Source organism: Mytilus galloprovincialis, chromosome 3 (assembly GCF_965363235.1).
Source record: "Mytilus galloprovincialis chromosome 3, xbMytGall1.hap1.1, whole genome shotgun sequence".
Classification (NCBI taxonomy): domain Eukaryota; kingdom Metazoa; phylum Mollusca; class Bivalvia; order Mytilida; family Mytilidae; genus Mytilus; species Mytilus galloprovincialis.
In genome coordinates, this window is record NC_134840.1 from 89,025,186 (window position 1) to 89,045,784 (window position 20,599).

At 32.5% G+C, this 20,599-nt stretch overlaps 1 protein-coding gene across 1 annotated transcript in view; it reads left to right on the forward strand.

Moving 5' to 3' along the window:
• The window catches only part of LOC143069310 (diphthine--ammonia ligase-like), a 153,327-nt gene that overhangs the window by 129,175 nt on the left and 3,553 nt on the right, over positions 1–20,599 (forward strand). The window contains exons 13-16 of the mRNA XM_076243875.1: positions 8,108–8,338; positions 12,905–13,052; positions 14,258–14,347; positions 19,664–19,834. Of these exons, the coding sequence (XP_076099990.1) occupies positions 8,108–8,338; positions 12,905–13,052; positions 14,258–14,347; positions 19,664–19,834 (640 nt within the window). The remainder of the gene's footprint in view (positions 1–8,107; positions 8,339–12,904; positions 13,053–14,257; positions 14,348–19,663; positions 19,835–20,599) is intronic.

Sequence of the window (20,599 nt, forward strand, 5' to 3'; positions counted from 1 at the left end):
TTGATAGTACTTCTTGGCTTTGTTCTTCAATTCAGTTTTGGTGTGCATGATCGTTGGTTTCCGTAAAAGTCCGGTCAAACCGGTGCTAGCAGCCGTCTTAAACATGCAGTGAGATGAAAGTTTTGAAGGCTTGGTTGTGACCTCAAATATATAAAAGTAATTGAATCTTTAATATTGATTTATCAATATTATATTCCATTAAAAACCAGAGATGAGAATTTCACAGTAGGCGGACGACTATTTAAAGATGTTCGCTTCTCTTTTAAAATTAAATAGCTTTTAAAACGACTTTTATAAATTGATAGTTAATAAATGAACTTGAAAAGCAGAAAAAAATGATAGGTTGGTGATTTGGTTTTTGAGAAATAAAAATTGAAAATTTGGCGGGAAATGATTCTCTCTAGACTTTTCATACATTAACTCTTTAAAAAAAAAAGATGTTTTAAGATTTTCATAAATGACTAGGCAAACCATATGTAATATAAATATGAGTAGAAAAGTTAGGGTTAGTCGAAAAAAATTCATTGGTACTACATGGATTAAACTTTATTATCAAATAACTGACAAGAAGTTAAAAAGAAGAGTAGAGAGCATCCTTAATTATTTTATTTTATAGAGGGGGCAGATATTTAATAAATAATTTGGACTGTTGAGAGCTGAAAAATAGATTCGTTTACCAAATAAAAAAATACTCTAAGAAAATAAACATGCGTAGCAACGGAAAAAAATAGATATTCAATCCTTATAAAAGTTACCTGGTTATTCATTTGTTCATTGTTAATTGACAACGTTACGTTTTAAACTGGATTTTCGAAGTAAAAATTGGTTATTCATTTGGAAATATACGGCAGGCGGACGAACAGGGACCAGGAAGGCGGACAGGGATTGGGCATGGAAGCGTCTGCCAAACAATGTTCCTTTCATGTACATGAAAACGCTTTGAAGGATTTTTTTTCAAATTTAGACATCTTCATCTCAGATACTACAGGTCAACCTTGTTCTTCTTGGTTAAACTGTTTCTTGAGAAACTTTAAGCAATAATTCAACTTTATTTTGTGTATTGAATGATTGTAAGGTGTACATGTATTGCATTTTTAGTTCACCTGACCCAAAGGGTATCAAGTTAAAAAAAAATCTGGTGACCCGGCAAACCAACTAAGATGGCCGCCATGGCTAAAAATAGAACATAGGGGTAAACTGTAGATTTTGGCTTATATCTCTGAAACCAAATCAATTAGAGCAAATCTGATGTTGGTTTAAATTATGTATCAGGTCAACATCTATCTGCCCAGAAATTGTCAAATGAATCATATTTTAGGTTGTTGGGTTGATGTCCCTGAATCGGTAATAAGGAAATTTTACCATTGTTATACGACCGCAAAAAAAATTTGCGGTCGTATATTGGTATGATGTCGTCGTCGTCGTCCGAAGAGACATTGGTTTTCGAACTATAACTTTAATTTAAGCAAATGGAAATCTATGAAATTTTAACACAAGGTTTATGACCACAAAAGGAAGGTTGGGAATGATTTTGGGAGTTTTGGTCCCAACAGATTAGGAAATAGGGACCATATAAGGGCCCAAATAAGCATTTTCTTGGTTTTTGCACCATAACTTTAGTATAAGTTAATAGAAATCTATGAAATTTTAACACAAGGTTTATGAACACAAAAGGAAGGTTGAACTTGATTTTGGGAGTTTGGGTCCAAACAGTTTAGGAATTATGTGCCAAAAAGGGGCCCAAATAAGCATTTTTCTCTGGTTTTCGCACCATAACTTTAGTATAAGTAAATAGAAATCTATTAAATTTAAACACAAGGTTTATGACCATAAAAGGAAAGTTGGGATTGATTTTGTGAGTTTTGGTCCCAACAGTTTAGGAATTAGGGGCCCAAAGGGTTCAAAATTAAACTTTGTTTGATTTCATCAAAAATTGAATAAATTAGGGTTCTTTGATATGCCGAATCTAAACATGTACTTAGATTTTTGATTATGGGCCCAGTTTTCAAGTTGGTCCAAATCGGGGTCCAAAATTAAACTTTGTTTAATTTCAACAAAAATTGAATCCTTGGAGTTCTTTGATATGCTGAATCTAAACATGTATTAAGATTTCTGCTTATGGGGCCAGTTTTCAAGTTGGTCCAAATCGTGGTCCAAAATTAAACTTTGTTTGATATCAACAAAAATTGAATCCTGGGGGTTCTTTGATATGCTGAATCTAAACATGTATTTAGAGTTATGATTATAAGCCCAGTTTTCAAGTTGGTCCAAATCAGGGTCCAAAATTAAACTTTGTTTGATTTAAAAAAAAAATGAATATATGGGGTTCTTTGATATAGGCTGAATCTAACCCTAGGACTTGTTTGTTTGCTTTTTGTCCTTGAATGTTTGTCCCTAATATTTTATTAACTGTGCATTTGCATTCAGATATCGCAGATCAAATTTATTCGTTCATAGTGTGTTAATTTACGTTTTTTGATTGAGTTAAGCCTTCCAATTGATATTTTATCATGTGTTTTTCTATGTTGTGATGTTATGCTATTGCTTCAGAAAAAGGGAGAAGGTTTTGTTACCATTAAAACGTTTAATCCCGCTGCAAATGTTTACACCTGTCCTAAGTCAGGAATCTGATGTACAGTAGTTGTCGTTTGTTTATGTAATTTATACGTGTTTCTCGTTTCTCGTCTTTTATATAGATTAGTCTGTTGGTTTTTCCCGTTTGAATGGTTTTACACTAGTAATTTTGGGGCTCTTTATAGCTTGTTGTTCGATGTTAGCCAAGGCTCCGTGTTGAAAGCCGTACATTGACCTATAATTGTTTACTTTTATAAATTGTTATTTGGATGGAGAGTTGTCTCATTGGCACTCACACCACATCTTCCTATATCTATTTAGATTTTTATACGACCGCAAAAATTTTAATTTTTTGGTCGTATATTGCTATCACGTTGGCGTCGTCGTCGGCGTCGTCGTCGTCGTCCGAATACTTTTAGTTTTCGCACTCTAACTTTAGTAAAAGTGAATAGAAATCAATGAAATTTTAACACAAGGTTTATGACCACAAAAGGAAGGTTGAGATTGATTTTGGGAGTTTTGGTCCCAACATTTTAGGAATTAGGGGCCAAAAAGGGCCCAAATATGCATTTTCTTGGTTTTTGCACTATAACTTTAGTTTAAGTGAATAGAAATCTATGAAATTTTGACACAAGGTTTATGGCCACAAAAGGAAGGTTGGGATTGATTTTGGGAGTTTTGGTTCCAACAGTTTAGGAAATAAGGGCCAAAAAAGGGCCCAAATAAGCATTATTCTTGGTTTTCGCACAATAACTTTAGTATAAGTAAATAGAAATCAATGAAATTTTAACACAAGGTTTATGACCACAAAAGGAAGGTTGGGATTGATTTTTGGAGTTGAAGTCACAACAGTTTATGAATTAGGGGCCAAAAAGGGGCCCAAATAAGCAAAATTGAACTTTGTGTGATTTCATCAAAAATTGAATAATTGGGATTCTTTGATATGCCGAATCTAACTATGTATGTAGATTCTTAATTTTTGGTCCCGTTTTCAAATTGGTCTACATTAAGGTCCAAAGGGTCCAAAATTAAACTTAGTTTGATTTTAACAAAAATTGAATCCTTGGGGTTCTTTGATATGCTGAATTTAAAAATGTACTTAGATTTTTAATTATTGGCTTAGTTTTCAAGTTGGTCCAAATGGGGGTCCAAAATTAAACTTTGTTTGATTTCATCAAAAATTGAATAAATGGGTTCTTTGATATGCCAAATCTAACTGTGTATGTAGATTCTTAATTTTTGGTCCAGTTTTCAAATTGGTCTACATTAAGGTCCAAAGGGTCCAAAATTAAACTAAGTTTGATTTTAACAAAAATTAAATTCTTGGGCTTATTTGATATGCTTTATCTAAATATGTACTTTGATTTTTGATTATGGGCCCAGTTTTCAAGTTGGTCCAAATCAGGATTCCATATTAAGTATTGTGCAATAGCAAGAAATTTTCAATTGCACAGTATTGCACAATAGCAAGAAATATCTAATTGCACAATATTGTGCAATAGCAATTAATTTTCAATTGGAGTTATCTTTCTTTGTATAGAATAGTAGTTGATAATATATGTTGGAAATTTGCCAGACATCACTATGATGTCATTTTCTATTTTTATTTGCCAATAACTTTATGTAAATAACTTCATTGGAAATTTGCCAATATAAAATGTTGCTGATGAAGCTTTTTTTCCTTATCTTATCTAAAATGTTTTTAGATAATGTATTTTGGACATTTGCCAGACATGACTATGATGTCATTTTCTATTTTTATTTGCCAATAACTTTATGTAAATAACTTCATTGGAAATTTGCCAATATAAAATGTTGCTGATGAAGTTTTTTTTAGTGTTTTATACAATAAACAATGTATATTCACTTTTACTACCAACCAATCTTTACCATTCAGTGATAACAAGCACTTTATTTTACATTTTAATATTTTATGATGTATTTAAAAGAGTAGTTATTGTTGCAAACTCCATTAGAAATTTGAATTGATATCAGTTTTGGAAAAAGGGAAACGGGGATGTGAGAAAAAAGGGGGGGGAGGGTTTAAATTTTTCTCATTTCAGATTTCATAAATAAAAAGAAAATTTCTTCAAACATTTTTTTGAGAGGATTAATATTCAACAGCATAGTGAATTGCTCAAAGGCAAAAAAAAACTTTTAAGTTCATTAGACCACATTCGTTCTGTGTCAGAAACCTATGCTGTGTCATGATCAACTATTTAATTTTAGATTTAAAAAGTTTGAAGAAGAAATCTTTAATTGATTTGTAAAATCTTGACAACCCATGTAATGTCAAAAATTTGATCACAATCCAAATTCAGAGCTGTATCACGCTTGAATGTTTTGTCCATACTTGCACCAACTGTTCAGGGTTCGACCTCTGCGGTGCACCTGGTTGATATTTCGGCCCGGTTATCAAATTGGTCCACATTGAGGTCTAAAGGGTCAAAAATTGAACTTTATTTGATTTCATCAAAAATTGAATTCTTGGGGTTCTTTGATATGCTGAATCTAACCATGTATTTAGATTTTGGATATATTGGACCATAATAGGTAAATGTCCAATTTGAAAATTTTAAGTTTTTAAGTTTAAGTTCTTAGACCTCATTCAATCTGTGTCAGAAACCTATGTTGTGTCAACTATTTAATCACAATCCAAATTCAGAGCGGTATCAGGCTTGAATGTTGTGTCCATACTTGCCTCAACCAGAGACGTCTCTGCCTCAACTGTTCAGGGTTTGAACTCTGCGGTCGTATAAAGCTGCGCCCTGCGGAGCATCTGATTGGTTATCATCTTAAATATTGATATAGATAGAGATAAACTGTAAACAGCAATAATGTTCAGCAAAGTAAGATCTACAAATAAGTCAGCATGACTAAAATGGTCAGTTGACCCCTTAAGGAGTGATGGCCCTTTATAGTAAATTTTTAACAATTTTTCATAAACTTTTGTAATCTTTTACAAAAATCTTCTCCTTTGAAACTACTCAGACAACCAAACTTGTCAGCAATTATCGTAAGAATATCTAGTTATGCCCCACCTACGATAGTAGAGGGGCATTATGTTTTCTGGTCTGTGCCTCCGTTCGTTCGTTCGTTCCTCCGTTCGTCCGTTCGTTCGTCCCACTTCAGGTTAAAGTTTTTGGTCAAGGTAGTTTTTGATGAAGTTGAAGTCCAATGAACTTGACACTTATTACACATGTTCCCCATGATATGATCTTTCTAATTTTAATGCCAAATTATAGTTTTGACCCCAATTTCATGGTCCACTGAACATAGAAAATGATAGTGCGAAGTTCAGGTTAAAGTTTTTAATCAAGGTAGTTTTTGATGAAGTTAAAGTCACATCAACTTGAAACTTAGTACACATGTTCCCTATGATATGATCTTTCTACTTTTAATTCCACATCAAAGTTTTGACCCCAATTTTACGGTCCACTGAACATGGAAAATTATAGTGCGAGTGGGGCATCCGTATACTATGGACACATTCTTGTTTTTAAAATGTGTCCGATGACCCCGCTCACGAGCCAAGATTGCCAACATGGCTTAAAATAGTTTAAAGGATAAAATTCAGTTTTTGGCTAATATCTATATGATTTTGGGGGTTATAGTACCAACAGTTTTGGAATAAGGGACCAATAACAAGCATTTTTGTAGTTGCAGACAATATCTTGTGTGAAAGTGTATGAATCTCTCTGACATTGTACCACATGGTTCCATATCACAAAGGCAAGGCTTGGATTAGGTTTTTTTATTATTTTTTAGAGGGTTCATATTTTATTTTTCTGGCCATGCAACAAAGTTGTCATGGCCATATAGTTTTACCCTTGTCTTTCATTCCGTCATTCTGTAATTCTGTCATTCCGTCATTCCACAACAAACCATTATACAGTTTTTTTTTCTAAACACCTTCATATATTGAGATGATTTTTGGTATGTGAGTTAACCATGATGAGTTACAGATCAAGTTTCGTTTCGCTCAACTGATTTTTTCAGAAATTACGGGCTTTGGTATCCGATAAATTGTTGTAAATCACATTTATACAGGTTTTTTTTCTAAATGCCCTCAGATATTTTCAGACAAATCAGACAACCCGTTGTTGGGTTGCTGGCCCCAAATTAGTAATTTTAAGGAAATTTTGCAGTTTTTGGTTATTATCTTGAATATAATTATAGATAGAGATAAACTGTAAACAGCAATAATGTTCACCAAAGTAAGATCTACAAATAAGTCAGCATGACCATAAATGTCAAGTGACCCATTAAGGAGTTATTGCCCTTTATAGTCAACTTTTAACCATTTTTCTAAAATTTTAGTATTCTTTTAAAAAGTCTTCTTCTCTGAAACTACCGGGTCATATTTAACCAAACTTGGCCACAATCATCATTGGGGTATCTAGTTTAAAAATGTGTGGCGTGACCCTGCCAACCAGCCAAGATGGCTAATTATAGAACATAGGGGTAAAATGTAGATTTTGGCTTATAACTCTGAAACTGAAATTTTGCAGTTTTTGGTTATTATCTTGAATATTATTATAGATAGAGATAAACTGTACACAGCAATAATGTTTAGCAAAGTAAGATCTACAAATAAGTCAACATGACCAAAATTGTCAGTTAACCCCTAAAGGAGTTATTGCCCTTTAAAGTAATCTTATAACAATTAGAAAATATTTTCAACTGTAATTACTGGGCCATGTTCATTATAGATAGAGATAATTGTAGCAAAAAGAATGTTCAGTAAAGTAAGATTTACAAACACATCACGATCACCAAAACACAATTTTGTCATGAATTTATCTGTGTCCATTGTTTAATATGCACCTAGGTGAGCGACACTGGCTCTTGAGAGCCTCTAGTTTGTAAATGAGTTAACCATAATGAGCTCACGAATGACAGATCAAGTTTGAGTTTCATTCCGCTCCGCTAATTTTTGACATTGATAAATTGTTAAAAATCACAGATATAAAGACTTTTTTTCTAAATGCCTTCAGATGATTAGGCTGGTATTGGTATGTGAGTTTACCATGATGAGTTACAGGTCAAGTTTATGTTTAGTTCCGCTTCACTGATTTTTGCCAAAATTAGGGGCTTTGGACAGTTATATGGAGTTTTTAAAGCTTTAAGATTTTGATATGTGAGACTACCATCATGTTTGTATCCACATGTCATTTTCATGTGTTGTTGAAATTGCAGATTTTAAATATTTTTGAGACAGGGCCATTCGTGTCTTATTGACACATCTAGTTTTCAAAGTTTTCTGATTTCAAATGTTCAAAATGTTTCAAGTAGAAATCTTCAATTACACAGTATTGCACAATATAATTTTAAGATCTTTGACCACATTTATTTTGTTTCGAAAAACTATATTATGTCAAAAATTAGATCACAATCCAAATTCAGGCAATATCAAACCTGAATATTTTGTCAAAAATTACATCAACTATTCAGGGTTTGGCCTCTGCGGACAATCAGGCTGCGCCCAACAAAGCATTTTATTAAATCTAGCGTACTTTTGTTTTATTTGAAGGTAGATAAAAGAATGTATATAGCTGGTCAGATAGCTATGGTTCCAAGTACATTGAACATAATAAGCGGAGGAATCAGAGCTGAAAGTAGACTTTGTCTTCGACATATTCATAGAATTTTAGAAGCTATGCCTGGAAGTACTTCTTTAAAAAATATTTCTATTGCTATCTGTTATGTAAGCCAAAGAGATTATATATCCATAGTTAAAAAAGAAATGAAGTATGCAGGACATGTAAGTATTATAACATATATTACAGAATTGGTCAGTTAATGCAATGCATACCGGTAAAGATTATATTGATAGTGAAATTATAACTTATGTTCATTAAAAACTGAATTACTTATGTTTTTGTGACAGTGTGTGCATTTCAACACATTTGTATTCAGTTGTATATTATCAGGAACTTTTTGGGAAGATTAGCAATAAGTTAGCAGTATCTTTAGTAATTTACTTTCAGCTACATAGATCATGTGCTCTCACTAAATAAATCAAAATTTGACTTTGTAGAACACATTTATCTGATTGAATTTGAAATGAAGGATACACCAGATACAGTTAATATAAGAAAAGGAAGCTGTGATATGATTGCCAGCGAGACAACTCTTCATAAGAGACCAAATAACAAAGAAATTAGCATATATAGGTCTCCATGCGGCCTTCAACAATGAGTTAAGCCCATACCGCATAGTCAGCTTTAAGTTTGTTGATTTTAAATAAAATGAGTTTAGTAAAAGTTGTAAAACTTGTGTCTGTTCATTTGTCATTTTGAACAATAAAATATGTTTAAACTAACTAAAATGAACTTTTTAATGTTTTCTATAATATGTTGAAGAGAACCATGTTGTTAGATTTTGGACATCACACCGATGTAGGTAAATGGAATGCTCATTTAAAACATTTTAGATCTTTGACGACCTATGTGTTGAGTCAGAAATCTATAGTATGTCAAAAATTTTATCACAATCAAAATTCAGACTTTATCAAGCTTTGATATTGTTTCCAAACTTGTCCAGAGTTATACAGAGTTTCGAACTCTGCGGTAGTATCAGACTGTGATCAGCGAAGTATTATTTTATTGTAATTGGCTTTGATCTACCTGTCAGTAGCTGCAAATACATTTTTGATGGTAGGGATGAGAGATGGATATATACCCTGCCAGGTACCCAACTGTTTTTATGCCCCACCTACGATACACCTACGATAGTAGAGAGACATTATGTTTTCTGGTCTGTGCCTCCGTCCGTCTATTGGTTTCTCGTACCGTTCGTTCGTCTGTCCGTCCGTTCGTTCATTTGTCCGTCCGTCTGTTTGTCCCGCTAAAGTTTTTGTTCAAGGTAGTTTCTGATGAAGTTGAAGTCCAATCAACTTGAAACTAAGTATACATGTTACCCATGACATGATCTTACTAATTTTAATTTTAAATTAAAGTTTTGACCCCAATTTCACGATTCACTAAACATGAAAAATGATAGTGCTAGTGGGGCATCCGTGTACTATGGACACATTCTTGTTGTTTTATGTTTTTCTTTGTATAGATCTGATGAGTTTAATATCTTTCACTACATGTTTATCTCCGCCATATTCTTTATGTGTCTGTCTCCAATCGGGAGCCTGTAGTAAAGTGGTAGTCGTTTCATGTTTGTCATATTCGTTTTTATAGAACCGCAAATTTGTTTGCGTCCTATATTGTTATGATGTCGTCATCGCCAGCGTCGTCTGAAGACACATTTGGTTTCCAGACAATGACTATAGTTTAAGTAAATGGGTCTTTATAGAAGTTTACAAGAAGGTTCAAAACCACAAAAGGAAGGTTAGAACAGTTTAGAAAAGGGCCAAAACATAAATTATTATACGACCGCAAAAATTAAAAAAATTTTGTTATACGACAGCAAAAATTTAAAACAATTTGGACGTATATTGGTATCACGTCGTCGGCATTGTCAGCATAGTCAGAAGACGGATGGTTTCCAGATGATAACTTAAGTATACGTTAATAAAAATCAATAAAATTTTACCATAAGGTTTATAACCACCAAAGGAAGATTGGGATTGATTTTGGGGGTTGTGGTCCCAAAGGTTTAGGAACAAGGGGCCCAAAAGGGGTCAAAATAAGTATTTTTCTAGATTTGAGACAATAAATTGTGTGTAAGTGTATGGATCTTTCTAAAATTGTACCACAAGGATCCATTCCAAAAAAGAAAGGTTAGAATTGATTTTGGGGGTTGTGGTCCAAACAGTTTAGGAACAAGGGGCCCAAAAGGGGTCAAAATAAGTATTTTTCTAGTTTTGAGAGAATAACTTGTGTTTAAGTGTATGGATCTTTCTCAAATTGTACCACAAGGTTTCATTCGAAAAAGGAAGGTTGGGGTTGAATTTGGGGGTTATGGCCCAAACTGTATAGGAACTAGGGGCCGAAAGGGGACCAAAAAACGTACTTTTCTAATAATTTGTATAAATTGCTTATTTCTTGACCAATTTCAATGGGGTTTTAATTTTGAATTATTGGGGTTATTAAATATGCTGAATCTAACAGCGTTTTATGTTTTTGGAATTTGGTCACCGTTTTTAAATTGGTCCACATGAGGTCCAAAGGGTCCAAAATTAAATTTTGTTTGGTTTCATCAAAAATTGAATTATTGAGGTTATTTGATATGCAGAATTTAATTGTGTATTTATATTTTTAATTTTGGGTCCTGTTTTCTAATTGGTCTTATTATTGTCCAAAGGGTCTAAAATAAAACTTAGTTTGATTTTGACAAAAATTGAATTCTTGGGGTTAATTTATATGCTGAATCTAAACATGTATTTAGATTTTTGAGTTTGAGCCAAGTTTTCAAATTGGTCCAAAATTTATTATGGATATTGGACCATAATAGGTAATTTTTTATATTTTTTTAGTTTGTTAGACCACATTCATTCTGTGTCAGAAACCTATGCTGTGTCAACTATTTAATCACAATTTAAATTCAGAGCTGTATCAAGCTTGAGAATGTTGTGTCCATACTTGCCCCAACTGTTCAGGGTACGACCTCTGCCGTCACATAAAGCTGCGCCCGAGGAGCATCTGGTTCTTGTTTCCAGTGATTAAGTGTATGGATCTCTGAAATTGTTATGCAAGGTACCATGCCACATAGGGAAGGGTGGGATTGAGTTGAGGGGTTATTGCCCCAAATGTTCAGGAATAAGGGGCCAAAAAACAAGGTTGATGCTTGGGGGTAATTACTAAAAGAGGGTTAAACGAAATTATATGGGGGATTATTTTCATAACTTTTGGGTTTTTGTTCTCATAATATTTTCCATAATTAAATTGATTCTTTCTGATTTATATATAAAAGCAAAAAAGTACTACAGTACATGATATATAAGGCATGAAGATGTTATTGTTACAGATCAGCTAAATTAAATATAGTAAAGGATCCTACAAATTAATGTAATATACAGTCACAGAAAATAATTATATTTACAGATCTAACATTGTTGGGTTGATGTTTAGACGAGTAATATATCATTATGTACACAGCCATGTATCACCATCATTGATGGCGATCCGATGGATACATCTGTAGTAGAGTTGTCACTGACTCAGACGTACTTATAAATATAATTATTTTCTGTGACTGTATATTACATTAATTTGTAGGATCCTTTACTATAGATAATTTAGCTGATCTGTAACAATAACATCTTCATGCCTTATATATCATGTACTGTAGTACGCCGCTAGATTAAAACTGACGAGGAAAGGTAACACACGGCCAGCGAAAGCTCTTTTATTTTGAGAGCCCAGATGGTCGTGTGGTCTAGCGGGACGGCTGCAGTGCAGGCGATTTGGTGCCACGATATCACAGTAGCATGGGTTCGAATCCCGGCGAGGGAAGAACCAAAAATTTGCGAAAGCAAATTTACAGATCTAACATTGTTGGGTTGATGTTTAGACGAGTTGTATATATATATATATATATATATATATATATATATATATATGTGTGAAATTAGAACGAAAGCAACATTTTTCCAACCGGAAGTAACATATTATCTCTTATATTTCAAACAAAAATGTATAGAAACCATACATTTTTAAATTCAACTCACAATTAGCTATCATTTGGCTCTAAACATTTCATTTCTAGCCAAATTTTGTAATATTTCATATCAAAATATATCATATCTGGTGGAAAAACCTTCAATTGTTCTCTGAACAATAAATTTTTTATTACTTATTGAAGTTTTTTCTTAAAAATAAGAAGAGAAAAAAGGAAACTAAATACATCATGAATTTATAAACATATTCATAAACATGTGAAGACTGCTGAGGATTTCGAATTTTTGTAATCTTTATTTAAGAATTGAATGCTGATTTTTGTAAATTTATTGGGGTGTAAAAGCGTTGACCGAAGTACATTTTGTATGAAGCGCGGAAGCGCTTCATACTAAAAATGTGCGCACGGTCAACGCTTTTACAACCCTATAAAGTTACAAAAAGAAGCATTCAATACTTATAATTACATTTTTTAGCTAGAATCATGAAAACACGATTTTTATCAAGTTTTCATTTAATTTACCTGTGCACTTTATTGTGGGACCTCGTGTCATCATGAATGATAAATGTTATTGTCTAATACAATTGTTTCAGGAATAGCACGTGCTGTGCAGTTAGCCAATCAGAATAACGTATTATAATGAAACATACATCAAATGTAATTATTGTATAAACATTTAAGGTACAAAAAAGCGTTGTTTGGATTATACAAATTCAGAAGCTTTTTTTGTTAAATCATTGATTCTGTTTCCTTTCAGACATTCCTGAATCATAATCATTCAAGCTTTTCAATAGAAAACAACACCATGCCAAGCATGATAGAGTTTGTTGTTGTTCCTAGACTGCCACGCAATGCCAAGGTTGAATGGAAGGTGTATTCAGACATTACAGATATTCTTTCCATAGGTGACTATTAATAATAATACTTTATTCCGAAAGCAATACAGCTTATAGGATACATATACACAATTTTACACCAATATAAGAATTTTACAAGAGATATATAATATATATAAATATAAGGTGTGCATGAAAGAACATATAATACATAATACATAATACATACTACAAAATACGAAATACGAGCGGAGAATGATATAATGATAAGTTATCTTTATATCAGTGCTCGATAATACATTATGAATTTTCCACGATTGCCTTTATAGAATGACTTAGTGTTTTGCAGCTTATACGTACAACAGTCTGATATCAAACCATACATCAAAAAGTTTGTTGATCACTTCATGAAGTATAATGACACTTTGACAAAATTTTCTGAAAATAGATCTATTTAACCTATCAATAGGCTTACTTTTTGTTGATCAAATTAACACTTGTAAACTGACAACGAATGTAACATCTTTCTAATATAACGTCATATGATTTGTTTGTTCCCTTTTCCCTTTGAAGTGTTATCAATGGGTATATTTAAGGGGGCTCCTGGGTATAAATCAATTTTTTTTTCTAATATAGGATTTCGCTATAATTTTTCATAAATGAACTTTATCATATACTTAAAAGAAAAATGAAATAAAAATATGGGGTCACCGTTCATTTAAGCTCACAATCTGCCTCCGGAAGAAGCATACATTTTTGTTAATGTCCTTTTTTTCTGTTGAACTAATAGGAGAAATAGAGGTAATATCGAAATAAAAAAATAACCTAATTACAGAAATCGCTTAAATTTTACAATTATTTAGTTTATGTACAGCTTATATGAAAACAATAATAAAAAATATAGGTCACCGATGAGTTAAAAAAGATATTTCAAATTTAATGCCAAAAAATGGCATTTTTGCACCAAAGGGAGCTTTTTCAATGATATAAACATTTTAAAAGTCATCTGGGGCCAAACCGAATCGATTTTTTGGGTTGATTTTTTTACCATATCATAAAGTAATAACTAATAGAAAAAATTAGTAATAACTAATAAATAAAATTTGTAATGAAAAAATAAAGGTTCAATTTTTTGCTGAAATTTTTGTACCCACGAGCCACCTTAACTGCAAGCGCCCATTTGAACATGGTTTTCATTTTCCTGATGATATTATCATTTCATCATTTCATGTTACATACTAAAAGAATTGTCATATTTTTTGTTTTCATTGCAGAAAATACAATATTTCATTTGTCTGACCAACTCAAGTCAACAGGAAAATATAAAGTCACCAATTCTTCTCTGTCCTGTATTGTCAAAGTTGGTAAGATTGAGTAGTATTTACAAGTTGAATTGAAGAACTAAAGCTGGTAAACAGGGACAGTTTCGCTATTTAAAACATAATAATCAATCAAAACTTGTACATTAAAGGGGCACTAGCTACGAGATGTCAACATGATTAAAATGGTCAATTGACCCCTTAAGGAGTTATTGCCCTTTATAGTCCATTTTTAACAATTTTCGTAAATTTTTGTAATCTTTTACAAAAATCTTCTTCTCTGAAACTACTAAGGCAAATTTAACCAAACTTGTCCACAATCATCATTAGGGTATGTAGTATAAATAATGTGTCCGTTGACCTGGCCAGCCAATCAAGATGGCCGCCATGGCTAAAGATAGAAACGTAGGGGAAAATATAGATTTTGGCTTGTAACTCTGAAACCAAAGCAAATCTGACATGGGTTAAAATTGTTTATCAAGTCAACATCTATCAGGCCTGTAATTTTCAGATGAATCGGACAACCAGTTGTTGGGTTGCTACCCTGTAATTGGTAATTTTGAGGAAATTTTGACGTTTTTGGTAATATCTTCAATATTATAAAAGATAGAGATAAACTGTAAAAAGCAATAATGTTCAGAAAAGTAAGATCTACATCTTCAGGAGTTATTGCCCTTGATAGTCAATTTTACAAATTTTTCTTAAATGTTTGTAATCTTTTACAAAAATCTTCTTCTCTGAAACTACTTAGACAAAATGTAACCAAACTTGTCCACAATCGTCATAAGAGTATCTAGTTTAAATAATGTGTCCTATTGCCCTACCCGGGAACCAAGATGGCAGACATGGCTTAAAATAGTACATAGGATAAAATGCAGTTTTTGGTTTATATCTCTGAAACTGAAGCATTTAGAGCAAATCTGACTGGTGGCAAAAATATTCATCAGATTAAGATATATCTGTCCTGACATTTGTAGACAAATCCGAAAACCAGTTGTTGGGTTGCTGCCACTTAGTTAGTAATGTTATGGAAATTATTCAGTTTTTTGCTATTATCTAAGATATTATTATAGTATCTAATGATTTCTTATACTATAAATTATGATTTTAACCTTATTTTACATGATTTCCAAAGCATCAGTAAATACAGGTGAGCGTCACAGGCTCTTTAGAGCCTCTAGTTTATTTGCTCAATCAATAATGAAATGAAAATAGTGAAATAATATTTAGCTTTTAGCAGCCAGTATGGTTCAATTTTGACAAAATAAGCTAAAAATATTTTGAATTATTCACTTGCAAGTGAATAATTCGACCTCATTGAATCCGTATTCTTGTGAACTTCAATTTAACCCCTTAGCTTGAGATGAATAACACGCGAATTGTATGTGTAAAGTTATTTAGAGGATTTATGCAAACCTGTTGTATGTATAATCAGTCTGTATAATAGTCTCATATTGTAATTTTCTGTAGTCTCTTATCTTTCTAAAATCTCATTAGGTGTAAATATTCCCTATAGTTTTATGAGGTGGTTGTTTGTTATTCGTGTCTGAGTGGTATGCAAAGACTTTTGTAAATGTATAGTGTCAGTGAACAAAACATTGTTGGTCACCAATGGCAGGCTTACTAAATATGTAAGTTATTTATATTTTCTTATCCCAAAGAGCAAAGGTTTCATAATGTAAGCCTTCCATTGATGAAATGAAAAGTTTAATGATCACATCAACCTGTTTTTTACAGCTGTAATTTAGGTAAATTATTTTCTGTGTGTATTGATAAGAAGTCCTGATTATTTCCTGTGTGTATTGATGATAAGTCTTAAATGTCCAATATTTAGTACAAGTAACTCTCCTGGTTGAGCAAATTAAAGTCAAGACAGCAACCCACATATTTTAGCATTGTAATCAATGACCTACTCCAAACAAATTTAACATAAGGGATATCTGTGTGTTAACCAAAACATAATACTTGCAAATCACACTGGCTAAAGCAGGAAGATATGTTAAAATAATAATTTTATTAAAAATAATCAAATCAGTTTTGGCCCTTGAGAAACACTCAGCATACAAAATAAAATTTTGAGTTCCTGCCTGAGCAGGTCAGCTTGCGTTACCTTCATTTAAAGGAAGAAACTGCCTGCCCGACAATGCGCCAGCCAGGAAGTGGAGTGTCTCCACAGAGAGGATGATAATAGACATCTCATCTGCAGACGGGTTGTGCAAGGTCTGCATCAGGGGATAGCCCATGTGGTGCTATTACAAGTAGTAAGTAACATGGTCTATCAATTGATTTTGATCAAGTTTGTCCCCGAAATGCTTGGGGATGAATGAAATTTTAGAAATGACCAGTGATAAAATTCCATCAAGGAAAATAATAAGAAAAGAAAAATAATATATATCACTAGTAAAATGCTGAAATGTTTCTCTTGTCATGAAACATTATTGAAGGTGTTAGGAAGGTGGATGGAGGGTGGCAAATTAAATAATAGCTCTTTAAACTATATCAACTAGTCAGACTGCTATGAACCTAGACAGTGATTATACAAAGACCATGCATATGACTTCACACACAGATTGGGTATGTCAATCATATAGAGGAGGAGACTGGCCTCACTTGGCCTTCAGAATGATATACTTATTGCTGTGCAATAAATTTATAAGATCTGTTTTCATACTCTGCATTTCCTCACCAAGAGTAATTGCTTGTGACATATATCTGATTAGAAAAGATTAATGTTTCCCTGTTGAGACTCCTTAACCTCAATGTGTCAAATACCATAGAAAATATTCTCAAGCTAAAACAGGTAGTCAATGATGTTAAAAGTATCAATGATGTCAGCATCTTTCACCAGATATTAATTATACTCTTGTTTGTATAAACAAAACTTATATCTACATATAAGTAAGATATAAGTATGTCAACATTGAAAGTGAAACAAAGGTAAATCATTTGATTACTGATTCGATCCACAGAAAATCATTCTTATACAGGTAAAAACGATGATAAACATTTATTTTTATACGACCGCGAAAATTGAAAAAGATTTATATCAACATAATATCAATGATTAGTAAAGAAGGCGAGACATTTCAGCGTGTGCATTTTTGTTTACAAAAAGTAGTGATGTGTTCCAGTTTGAAAAAAGAAAAGAAAAAGGATTCGTATTCTGAAGCTGATAAATTGAATTTCAGACCTCCTGAGCATAAAGTTGTCCATATTTTCAGTTAGGACTTTTCTATAATTTTGATATTATTTGTCCCAAAAGTATAACACTACTCCATAAGAATCTTTTTTTAATAAACAAGGTTTGACTTTTTTATTTTGCTTTTTTTGCCTTCAAGAAATGATGTACAAGAAATATTGTTTTCGGGTCAATTACTATTACAGTATTTGATGCATGTGTGTACTTTAAAGGGGAAAAGTGACAAAAAAGAATACTACTTCAGTATTAAATGGAGTAAGACTTTGTTTTTGACAGGGTACGTGTTATTTCATCTTCGCTAGCCAAGGGTTACGATCCACTCCTGTTCTTTCGTGAAGAGAACAGGAGTGGATCGTAACCCTTGGCTAGTGAAGATGATGTTATCTGTCAATAGATAACACACAGCAATCAGGGTCAGCAATGATTATTTAGATTAAGGGTGACCACTTGTTATAGGGCAATGATATTTGATGTGCAGATGTAAAGGCATTTGCACACTTTATATCCTTGGAGATTATTTATCCAATCCACTCAGTCATGCTTTATTTATATAATGCATAGTTTAAATAAAGCTAATACTAACAATGACCACTGCCCTTTCCTCGATCTTGATATCTATATCACTAACGGAAAGCTGAATACTGAAATTTATGATAAAAGAGATGATTTTTCATTTCCTATCGTTAATTATTCATTTTTAGATGGTGACGTTCCCTTGTCACCATCTTACGGTGTTTATATATCTCAACTTGTACGATTCGCTCGTGTATGTAACAATGTTTTAGATTTTAACGAGAGAAATTTATGTATTACTGAAAAACTATTACACCAGGGTTTTCGATATCACAAACTAGTCAAAACATTTACTTAAATTTTATCATCGGTATAAGGACATCATTCGTAAACATAGCTCAACATGCAGACTTCTTATACGTTCAGGTATTTCACATCCAATTTTTTTATGGAAATATTCTTTATAAAGCACAAAGGTGTCAGTATTCACCTCAAAAACTAACAAAACCTTTGAATAGACTTATTAAGAAGGGATATAGTTACGATACTGTTGTCAGGTCATTAAATATTGAAGATATATGTTGGCGTTAATATTGATTCACTTATAGGGTCTTTGCATCGGAACTAAACACATTTATTAAAAAACAGTTGTTGGCATGACACGGGTTATGTTCTTCTCATATATGTTATGATGGTATGATACTAAACCCCTAACGGGAAGGATTGTGCCTGATGTTCATATGATGAAATCATAATCTTTCAGTCGGTTTAATTGAAGTCTGGAGCTGGCATGTCAGTTAACTACTAGTAGTCTTGTTATTTATGTTATTTTGTTTATTTTCTTTGGTTACAACTTCTGACATCAGACTCGGACTTCTCTTGAACTGAATTTTAATGTGCGTATTGTTATTCGTTTACTTTTCTACATTGGCTAGAGGTATAGGGGGAGGGTTGAGATCTCACAAACATGTTTAACCCCGTCGCATTTTTGCGCCTGTCCCAAGTCAGGAGCCTCTGGCCTTTGTTAGTCTGGTATTGTTTTAATTTTAGTTTCTTGTGTACAATTTGGAAATTAGTATGGCGTTCATTATCACTGAACTAGTATATATTTGTTTAGGGGCCTCCGGGTGCGGGAATTTCTCGCTACATTGAAGACCTATCGGTGACCTTCTGCTGTTGTTTTTTTCTATGGTCGGATTGTTGTCTCTTTGGCACATGCCCCATTTCCATTCTCAATTTTATTTACATTATAAAGTGTTGCCATTTGATCCAATATTTGCATTTCACTATCAAATTTACATAAAGTCGAGACATATCTCTTTGATGTCTGTAGTAATGTTGTTTTTTTTTAAAACTTTGATGTTTGACCAACCGTTTTGTTACAAGATAAAAATCAAGACAATGTCTTTAAAGTGTTATGAATTATAAATATATATACTATAGTATGAGAATTTTGGCTTACAAAAACAGTCTACCGTCTTCGGTTTAATTTAATATCGAAAATTATTTTCTCAAATCGTATCCTCTTAAACATTGTGACATCTTAAAAATGAGGCGAAGACCCCCCGGTCCCCTTTTCAAAGATAAACAGTGAATTTCCTGTTATGCGTTTTTTAACGAGTTCCGAGACGTTTCGTTTTCTTTTTCAGACAGATCAGGTAACCAGTTTGAGAGACCAGATCTAAGCAGAGCTGTGAAATGTTTTTATCAGTGTTATGAAAAAATAGTACAATCGTCTGAAGTAGAATGGAAGTCATTACCAGCACTTAGTATATTCTACTCTGTATTATCATCATTTTCTTATGATCATTTGATTAAAGGTTTGTCAAAATATACTTAGTAAGTTTTCATAAACCAAATAAAAGAAACATAAAGCATTAAAAACATCAAACACATAAGATAAAAGTAAAAAAAACCATATTGTATTATATATTGATTACCCCTAAACATACACAGGGGCACTAGCTGTCAAATTTGTATTCACCGATTTGACTCAAATTCTCATATGTGATTTATAACATACAAAAACCTATATCCAAATTACTATCAGTCTGAAATAAACAGTTATCAAGGCATGTAATTGATAATATATATCAGAATGTCGTGTGTATATTAGTCTATAATCCATCTAATTAACTCTCGAGATGACCTCTGCATACTGCTGATGGTCACATAACCCAATATAAACATACATATGATAAATAGATTGTGACCTTGTGCAATTGGATTTTTATAGGCTAATGTTAAAGGTAAGATAAATAAGTTAATTAACGTTTTCCCTTGCGGATTCAATCAGTCAACGAAATGATTCACCTTTGTTTCATTTTCAATGTTGACATTCTTTTCCGGCATAAATGATCATAATATAATCAAAAAGTCTTAAGGTGGCACGGTAGTATTTCCTGGCCCATAGGGATAATGATAGCCTTTTTAAAATTTTCACCACTTTCTAACACTGCAAAAAAATCTACATTCACACTTAACTGAAGTACTTTCATTTTACTATTCAGAAATTAATTTGAATATGTATCATGACCGTTTACTTTTTTTGCTATTTTTAGAAACCTAAGGCCACTAGTAATTTT